General features: G+C 39.7%; 1 protein-coding gene across 3 annotated transcripts; it reads right to left on the minus strand.

Annotated features, from left to right (window-relative positions):
• Positions 1–514: 514 nt before the first annotated feature.
• On the minus strand, positions 515–8,592 carry LOC139706014 (uncharacterized). Of its 3 annotated transcripts, none has more exons than XM_071612896.1 (3): positions 7,191–8,592; positions 2,490–2,774; positions 515–952 (listed from the first exon to the last, which is right to left on the minus strand). In XM_071612896.1, the coding sequence occupies exons 2-3, from the start codon at positions 2,727–2,729 to the stop codon at positions 908–910; spliced, it is 285 nt and encodes a 94-aa protein (XP_071468997.1). In that variant the 5' UTR covers positions 2,730–2,774; positions 7,191–8,592; the 3' UTR covers positions 515–907. The 3 variants fall into 2 exon arrangements, 2 of the variants coding, with proteins under 2 accessions (XP_071468997.1, XP_071468996.1); XM_071612895.1 differs by lacking the exon at positions 515–952 and having other exon boundaries at positions 2,256–2,774.
• Between the last annotated feature and the right edge of the window lie 949 nt (positions 8,593–9,541).

Consider the following 9,541-nt stretch of genomic DNA (forward strand, 5'->3'; position numbering starts at 1 on the left):
GGTACAACTTTACAATATCTGTAAGACTCCTTAAAAATAGAAAAAGAACCCCAAATATGGGCATCTATTAGGATTATATACATAAAATATATATAATTAGTATTAATCTATGATATTCTCTAATTACTTCTAGTGAATGCAATTTATTTCACAAACTAGTCGAATTCCTTAAAGCCAAGATTTATACACACATCTTATGTATTTTCCAAGGGAATCTAAGATGAATTTTTATTTCAAAACATACAAGGAACATACATGGAATTGAATTATCACTAGGTAAACCTATTTATACTCCTGGGAAAATCCATGTTTGAAAAAAACTGAAAAAGCTTGCCTGAAGTAGGTGGCAAAGATAAATGTTCATTTTGAAAGTGGAATTTTCAAATGAAAATTTGAAAATTCAGCAATTCAGCAGCTTCTCTACCACGCGGCCTGCGCAATGGTTTCATTAATGAGGTTCTAGGCATAAAGTTAGTTAGAAGAGATCGAAATAAAACACACAGACACAGTTACCTTATTTCTATTGCTAGGTCCGAGACGGCTCCCCTCTCTGGCTCCGACCTCTAACCGCCCAGCAGGGCAGCAAGGATTACTCAGGGCTAGCAGGAGAGAGAGAGAGTGAACACGCCAGGGAGTAGCCTTTTATTGGGGAACAAGAAATTCAGGGGATAATTCCATCCAATGAAGGTTGAGGGGGGACTGCACTCCAAGGTCAGGGTCAGTGATTGGGCCCCTGGGGTCAGTGGTCAGTCACACCCCCACACGGACGGGTTCTCTCATCAGGAAAGGGCCGGGAAAATTCCGACACAGCCAGAAGCCTCAGACCCTTAACGGGAGTCGCCCAGTCACGTGTCAGGATGGCTTCCCACATATTCCCCCTTTCTATTCTTAAAAATGAGGCGGCGGTTCACTCTTTGGAGTTTCTGTATTCTTGTTCCGAAGACTCGCCATCCTATAATTATAACACAAAAGAGAATTAACAGCAAAGAGAATAATCCAATAATGTACCAGGCCGAGTGTTTAAGAATATTTCCAGGGTTGAATCCATTTAACTCCTTCAATATTTGGTTTGCCAGAGAAGAAGGATCTGAAAAATCAGCTTTATTATTTTGAATGTCTTGGATATGGTGATGAAGTTCCAGAATATCCAAGCTATTATTACTATTTTGCCAAATACCTAATAAATGGTTTTTAACCTTCTCCCAATCCCAGAGAGAAGCATTGTACTTGGCAGCTGTAACACAAACATACTTATAATTGGCATGGCACTTAAGCCTTTCCTTAAATTTTAAGGCTGAAAGTTCATTACCTATGTCTATAACAGTCGCCTCTAAGGCGTTTAATTTAGTCTCAATCCTTTCATCAATATTTACTTGATTACGCAGAGCCTTGGAAGTATTTTGAGCTAAATTATTAAGAAATTTGGCATGCTGAATATTTTGAGACAATGTCAGAGACGCAGAGACAGTTGAGGCAATAAAGGAGACTAGCGCCAAAACACCAACAATTATAACTCCAATAGCACGTTTTGGTCTTGCTAACTGGGCATGAATTTGCTGTAAGACTTGTAAACCAGTATCAGCATACCATGGCTCTGAAATATTAGCAGGTAATAAAACAAAAGAGGGCTGATGAAGTATCAGCACTCCTTTTCCTCCATTATATCTAGTAATACAATTGGTTAGGTTACATTTATTACAAGTAACAATATATCTGTCATCTATCCATTTAACTTTTACATTTCCAATAATTAAAACATAAGGAGATTGGACACAGGCTCGTAAGCCATAGCAAGATCCCTCTTTACAGTTCTTGCCAACAAATTTTGGTAAAGGTTTGTCTGTAAAATGTAAGAATTCTGAGGCAGCAATTAAACGCCAAACATCTTTCTGAACACCTCCTTTACTATAAGTCAAAATATTACTAACAAATCCTGCAGGTGTCATAGCAGAATTTCTTCGTAATTGTCTTTTATCAATTTTTGGAGACCAGTCTAAAATATACCCACTATCTTTAGACACCTTATGTTGTACAGGAAAGGTATTTACACAATCCATCCATCTAGGAAAGGTGCCAATCTCAATTGTAGAACTATTTGGACAGTGGGGCATCCGTGGAGGTTTTGCAGAATTGACTGGCTTGTTATGGGAAAGTCCCATCTTAATTACTGATCTAGTATAAGGTCTTAAGTCCCCATAAAAAGAATTATTTGTCAGTCTATGTCTACCAATCGCTGTCTTTTCTTCGAATGATACTTTTAGACAGCCGGCATGTTTATCATGTGACCAACACAAAGGTAATTGGGCACTGTAGCCAGAATAATTAAATCTAGTCACATGATTGGGAGTAATATGGGTATCTGTAAATCCTCCCATCATGAATGAGTCACTAGTAAATACTGGAATAGATTCTCCAGTCCACACAGCTGGGTGTACCAGGGGTGGATCTGGGAAATATGTCCAGTAAGTGTCTACTTGATCCCCCTTTACCTGACAGCCCAACAGGGCAATTACTGTTGCTACCATCATCACTGGGGTCCTGTTCTCTCCTAGGTGTCGAAGTATTCGGGAAGCCTGGGTTGTTAGCTTCTTCAAGTCTTCCCATGAAATCAGCTTTTCGGCTGGGTCAATCTGGTCTTTCTTCATCCTTTTCCGATATCTCCTCCTTCTGGATAGGGCCTCCTCCTGGTCAATCCTCAGTCGCTTGAATCTGGGTTCTATCTCTTCCATGTCTGATAGCACGTTCAGGTACCCAAATAGGACGGAATGCACCTTCTGGGAAAATACAAGCATGACCTCTACCCCACATTATCACTGGGTCTGGGCCCTTCCACTGACCAGTCTGTAAATCTTTCCACAGAATTCTGCCTAAAGGGCCTGTTACTGAGGGAGACATTTGTCTCTCAGCAGCAGTGTGACCTTCTGCGTCACAGTTTAAAAAATTTAAAACAAACAAGGCATGATTAAGGCTATTTTGGGGAGTCATAAACCTATTCCCCCCCTTTAATTTTTGTAATTGAAGCTTAATAGATAAATGAGCTCGTTCCACAATGGCTTGGCCTTGAGGGTTATAAGGAATTCCTGTTTTATGATTAATTTTAAACTCTTGGCAAAATTGTTGAAAAGAAGAGCTTACATAAGCTGGAGCATTATCTGTTTTAATCTGCATAGGGCACCCTAAAACAGAAAAAGCTGCTAGGCAATGAGAAATTACATGTTGAGTATTTTCCTTAGTACGTGCTGTGGCAAAAATAAATCTAGAATAAGTGTCCACTATGACATGTACATAACATTGCTTACCAAATTGAGGAATATGAGTTACATCCATTTGCCATATTTGATTTGGTTTTAATCCACGGGGATTTACCCCTGATGGCAGAGATGGAGTGTGAATAACACACTTAGGGCATTGGCTTACAATCTGACGAGCTTGTTCTCTAGTAATATTAAATTTTTTACGTAAGCTAGAAGCATTTTGATGATGTAAGGAATGGGAAGCTAGTGCACAGTCATATGAAGACATCTGTTGACAAAAAGCTACTAATTTATCAATCTTGTCATTACCAGAAACTAAGGGTCCTGGAAGATTAGTATGAGCCCGTATGTGCCCTATGAAACATGGGTACTTTCGCATTAGCACTGTCTTTTGTAAATTATGAAATAACTCAAATAACTCTTGTGATGAAGTATACCCAATAACTGAAGTTTCAATATTTTTAGTAACTCCGACTGCATATAAGCTGTCAGAATAAATATTAATAGGCTCATTTGAAAAGTAATTTAAGGCACAAATCAGAGCTTGAATCTCTGCTCTTTGGGCAGAAGTATAAGAAGTTTGTATTACCTCTGTGTGAACATGACTATAAAAACCTGCTTTACCTGAGTTAGAACCATCCGTGAACACTGATAAAGCTTCATCTATAGGATGTGCACGTACAATCTTTGGAAAAATAAGTGACGTTAATGATGCAAATTGTATAATCTTATCACGAGGATAATGGCTATCTATCTGGCCAGGAAAATCAGCAAAAGCTATCTGCCATGAGCTAGAAGTTTGAAAAAGCCAATTAGTCTGTTGAATAGAAAATGGAATAATTATGATATCAGGCTCAGATCCAATTAATTGTAAAATCCTAGTTCTACCTTTAATTACTAATTGAGCTATAGAATCATGAAAAGGAATTAATGTCTTTTGAGGAGAGTGGGATAAATAAATCCACTCAATAACTCCTAATCTTTGCCATATGGCTCCTGTTGGGGTATGTTCAGTTGGAAATATTAATAAATACACTATTTCTTTAGGATCAACTCTAGTAAGCTGGGCATTTTTAATTGCATGTTCAACTCTCCTTAAAGCCATTCTAGCCTCTAAGGTTAGCTGACGTGGAGAGGTTGGAGAGGGATTTCCTTGTAATATCTGAAATAAGGGACTTAAATTAGAAGTAGTTAGTTTTAAAGATGGCCTCAGCCAATTTATATCTCCTAAAAGCTTTTGAAAATCATTAAGGGTATGTAACTCCCTTACTCTTATCTGAAGATTTTGAGGACGGATTGTACGTCCTTGAATTATCTGACCTAGATATTGAAAAGGAGGCACCTTTTGAATTTTTTGAGGGGCTATGCATAAACCCATTGCTGTAAGTGAAGTCTCTAACTGAATAAAAATTTCTGAAAGTACCTCTGGATTAGCATGAGCCAATAATATATCATCCATAAAATGAATAATATACGCATCAGGAAAGCTATTTCTTATGGGATCTATCGCCTGATCTACATATTTTTGGCACAGGGTAGGACTATTACGCATTCCCTGGGGGAGTACTTTCCAGCAATATCTTTTAACAGGTTCCTTAAAATTAATTGCTGGGACAGTGAAGGCAAATCTCTCACAATCTCCAGGATGTAACCTTATAGAGAAAAAACAGTCTTTTAAATCTATTACCATCAAGCTATAGTCTAAAGGGATGGCTGTGGGGGAGGGAAGTCCTGGCTGTAATGATCCCATAGGTCGAATTGCATGATTTATCGCCCTTAAGTCCTGTAGCAATCTCCAATTACCTGACCTTTTTTTAATAATAAAAATAGGTGTGTTCCAAGGACTAAGCGTTGGTTCAATATGACCAGCCTGAAGTTGTTCCTCAACTAACCTATGAATTATTTTAAGCTTTTCCCCTGAGATGGGCCACTGAGAAATCCATATAGGCTCCTCTGTGAGCCAGGTGATTTTTTCGGCTGTCTTAGGGATCGGGGAAGTACTCAGGGCCCCTAGTAAAAATTTTGGCTTGGAGCATTTACTAATCTTTGTCGTGGACACTGGTCTGTAAGCAGATACTCTTCCTGAAGGGTCTCCTTATCATCTCCAGGAAAATACCTCTGATTAACTCCCTCAACTGACCTTATCGAGTTTGGAGTAACTAATAATAATCCCATCTTGGCTAAAATATCTCTTCCCCATAGGTTAGCTGGTAAGGACCCTAACACATAAGGCTTAAATACTCCACTGTTCCCATCGGAATCTTCCCAACGGAGATAGTTGGCACTTTGAGCAGGCTGTGAAACCTGTCCTATTCCCTCTAGGTTAGCTGGTGCTACATGTAAAGGCCAGCTCCTAGGCCAGAACCTACTAGAAAAAACAGATATATCAGCTCCTGTGTCTACTATTCCGAGGAACTTTTTATTATTAATTTTAAGCTCTAATAAGGGGCGTTCTTGTCTTACTAGCTGCGACCAGTATACTCTGTCCGGTGGTCTAGAAACTGAATCTACTGGTGCGTGCCTCCCTGAGTCACAAGGCAATAAAATCAATTGGGCAAATGTATCCTTAGGAGTAAGCCTTAGGGCATAGTTGGACTTTACAGTAACATTTAACTGTCCTTTAAAATTTGAATCTATCACACCGGGTATCACCTCAATGGCTCCCTTTAAGTTATTGCGTCCCAAAATTAAACCTATAGTATTATCTGGAAGCGGCCCGAAAATTCCAGTAGGGATTTGTTTTGGCCCTGTCTCAGGATTTAATTCAACTGTCCTTGAAGGTCCTAAGAAAACTGTCTGCGATCTATGTTCCGATAAAAATCGCGGGCTGTCCTGGTCGGCGCCAGTGACGTCACACTGTGCGACCTCTCCTCGAATTCCCCGTATTGTTGCTCGGCCCGGGGAGGGGCCGACCGGAAGTTTTTTGTCCTCCCGCTAGGAGGAAATGATGGCGAGAAGGCGGGCTGATCCGCGCCATCTTGACTCGCCACGTGGGGTTGAGTCCTGCAATATCTATTATCGCCAGTAGATGGAGCCCTGAACTTAGAATTGCGCATGCGACAATCCCGCGCAAAATGATTATTTCTCCCGCAAATGTAACATTTTCCGCGGGGTTTTCGTACTAAATCCTGTGGTTTCAAAGTTTCTTTTATTGCTGCAGCTAGGGCCACTGTTTGTAAATGAGTAGAGTCTATGTCAGAACATAAGCGAATAAACTCAGAAACTGTCCCTTTTTTACGGTGCGGTCTAAGAATATCCTGACAGTATTTATTTGCGTTTTCGAATGCCAATTGCCTAACAATGAACTCACTCGCTCCCGAGTCCCCGATTGACCTGTTTGCAGCCTGGTACAACCGGGCTACGAAATCTGAGTAAGGTTCACTCGCACCTTGCCTGATTTTGCTAAGAACTAAATTGGACTGGTCCTTGGAGACAATCTGCCTCCAGGCCCGTTTGGCACAATCAGTTATTTGATTGTACACTACAAAATCATAATTTAACTGTCTTTCTAGGTCAGTAAATTCACCTGTCCCTAGAAACATTTCTACTGGCGTTTCTATATCCTGTCTTTTGTTCTTTTCTGCCTGTTCAGTACAGAAATCAGTCCAGTAAGTCCTCCAAAGTAAGAAATCTCCCCCGCTCAGACAAGATCTGGCTAAAGAAATCCAATCGCTAGGAGGAAGGGGTTGTGAGCAAATATTTTCTATCAGGCTCTGTACAAAAGGCGAATTGGGACCATACGTCTCACATGCACTTTTTAGTTCCTTAATGGTTTTAAATGGGATTACAGCATGAACTCTAACTCTCTGATCTTGTTCATTAACTTGCTCAAAAACTGGAAAAAGTTGAAAACCGCTAGTATCCTCCCCATCTTCCTGTGCTTTCTTAATACCTCGCTGGAACGGGGTAAGAAAAGTCATTGTTAACCCAGCGCACCTGTTAAATTTTGTCCTTTTAGCAGGTACCGGCCGAATTCGAATAGTCTGGACAGGCGGTGTTAAACGCAGCCTGTTAAGATTCCTCTGTAAGTCCTGAATTTCCATGTCTGATTCTTCTCCCTCAGATTGCAAGTCATGGTCAGACTCTGTACTATCGTCATTTTGAATTTGGGTTTCTAAACCACGTGGCGGAGAAGAACTCTGAGCCCCTCTAGGAATCTCTTCCGGATTTTCCTCTGTAGGAAGATCCTCTACCTCTTCCTGAGGGCTTTCTAAGATCTCGGAGGTTTGTCCTCTATGATCTCCATCCCTAGAACCTCCCTGCGGGCTAGTATAGTCCTGCAAGTTTAAAGTCACATTCCTAACCTTAGGTTTGGCTTTTAGCGTCTTTGTTTGTAAACGGCCTAAGGGAAAAGGAATTAACTTAGCCTCAGGCGAATTTTCCATTTGAATAGACTTAATAGCCCTTTGCAAGCCTTTTAACAGGTCTTCAGGGGGCCACGAACTTTGACCCATATATTCAAAAAGACAAATTTCTAGAGCTGTCCAAGTTTTCTGAATACTTTCTATGCCTCCAGGTAGTTCATTAGAAAAATAAACCTTTTGTAACTTTCTTCCTAATTTCTCCCAAGTAGATAAATTTGGAGACTCTTGTTCACAAAACCAAGGACAATATTCACCTACAATCTTTAAGAATTGTAATAACTGAGCTTTCTTTATCTGTTTTCCTTTCTGATTAATTATACTGTCTAAAATAGTCAGATACATTTCCTTATCCGTAGAAGTTGAATTTCCCATTTTAATTAATTTAACGTCTCTTTCCTTCAATAGCTCCAGGTACTTTTGTGACCCAAATTGTCACCTCTTCCTTTATCTTTATCTTTATCCTTATCTTTATAGCGCGCTCCCACTCAATCTAACTAATCTAGAATGCCCCCCTCGTGGGCGCCAATTCTACCACGCGGCCTGCGCAATGGTTTCATTAATGAGGTTCTAGGCATAAAGTTAGTTAGAAGAGATCGAAATAAAACACACAGACACAGTTACCTTATTTCTATTGCTAGGTCCGAGACGGCTCCCCTCTCTGGCTCCGACCTCTAACCGCCCAGCAGGGCAGCAAGGATTACTCAGGGCTAGCAGGAGAGAGAGAGAGTGAACACGCCAGGGAGTAGCCTTTTATTGGGGAACAAGAAATTCAGGGGATAATTCCATCCAATGAAGGTTGAGGGGGGACTGCACTCCAAGGTCAGGGTCAGTGATTGGGCCCCTGGGGTCAGTGGTCAGTCACACCCCCACACGGACGGGTTCTCTCATCAGGAAAGGGCCGGGAAAATTCCGACACAGCCAGAAGCCTCAGACCCTTAACGGGAGTCGCCCAGTCACGTGTCAGGATGGCTTCCCACACTGCTCATCAACAAAAACTACAAAGTAAACTCAGCTCTAATTTGGAGAAACAACCCCCTTTTCATCTCAGTGTTCTTGAACCAAGGGATTATGCTTACTCTTGAACATAAAATCTAGTTCATTAAAAGACAGCCTAGACAAAGCCCATTCCATTTATACAAATGCAATTAACTTAAGGGAGTTAAATGCTTCTTTGCTTTGCCACAGAGTATATTCATCACATCAAATGTGGTTATTTATAATTATTATAGAAACATTAACTGTAATGAGCCAGAACTACTTCTAAAAAATGTCATGGTTTTATTTGTCTTAAAAATGTTTTGTTTTTGAAAAATATTTTGTTTGTAAATGACAAAATAAAAGTATCACCTTTTATAAGTTTCAAACTCCGAAATGGTCCATATAAACCCTATTTAATTACAAATAATATATTCATTAAGTAAAAGTAAGATTTTTTTCAAGTCATTAACATTTTCAGACCCGTAATTTTTAGAAAATCTTTGCTCATAAATACATGACAGGTAATGTTCAGATATGGACACACCTCTCCCATGCATAAAATGATTTTTATATTGTGTACCTTTACACTGTCTGCCTATTAAAAAAAAACAAGTCATGTCACTTGGACAGGTTTCCACTGGGTATTTTATATGTGTGCAAAATCTATTCCATTTTTAAAAAGAAAATATGGAGAAAGTATGGGTTGATAATACTAGGTTGTCAGCATTACCCTGTGGAGGATTGATAAATTCTTGGGACAGGGAAAGGAAGAGGAAAAATCAAGTTGAAAGTGGATAAAAGACATATTGTATATACTCTCCTGTCATGTATATCTAAAAAGAACAAAAAAATGTAAACTTGTGTTAAGAATCTTAGAATAGAAAAATTCTGGGACTTTTTTGTATTGTGCTTTTCTGAATTATGAAAGGTAGATTAAAGGCTTAT

Source organism: Marmota flaviventris, chromosome 6, assembly GCF_047511675.1.
Source record: "Marmota flaviventris isolate mMarFla1 chromosome 6, mMarFla1.hap1, whole genome shotgun sequence".
NCBI lineage: Eukaryota > Metazoa > Chordata > Mammalia > Rodentia > Sciuridae > Marmota > Marmota flaviventris.

Bases quoted from the DNA above. Each gene is read 5' to 3' on its own strand.
- LOC139706014 (XM_071612895.1), bottom strand. From the start codon at position 7,990: ATGGGAAATTCAACTTCTACGGATAAGGAAATGTATCTGACTATTTTA. The intron at 2,775-7,190 runs GTGCGCTGGGTT...GTATTTTCCCAG, and splicing joins AAAAGGACAAAATTTAACAG to AAGGTGCATTCCGTCCTATT.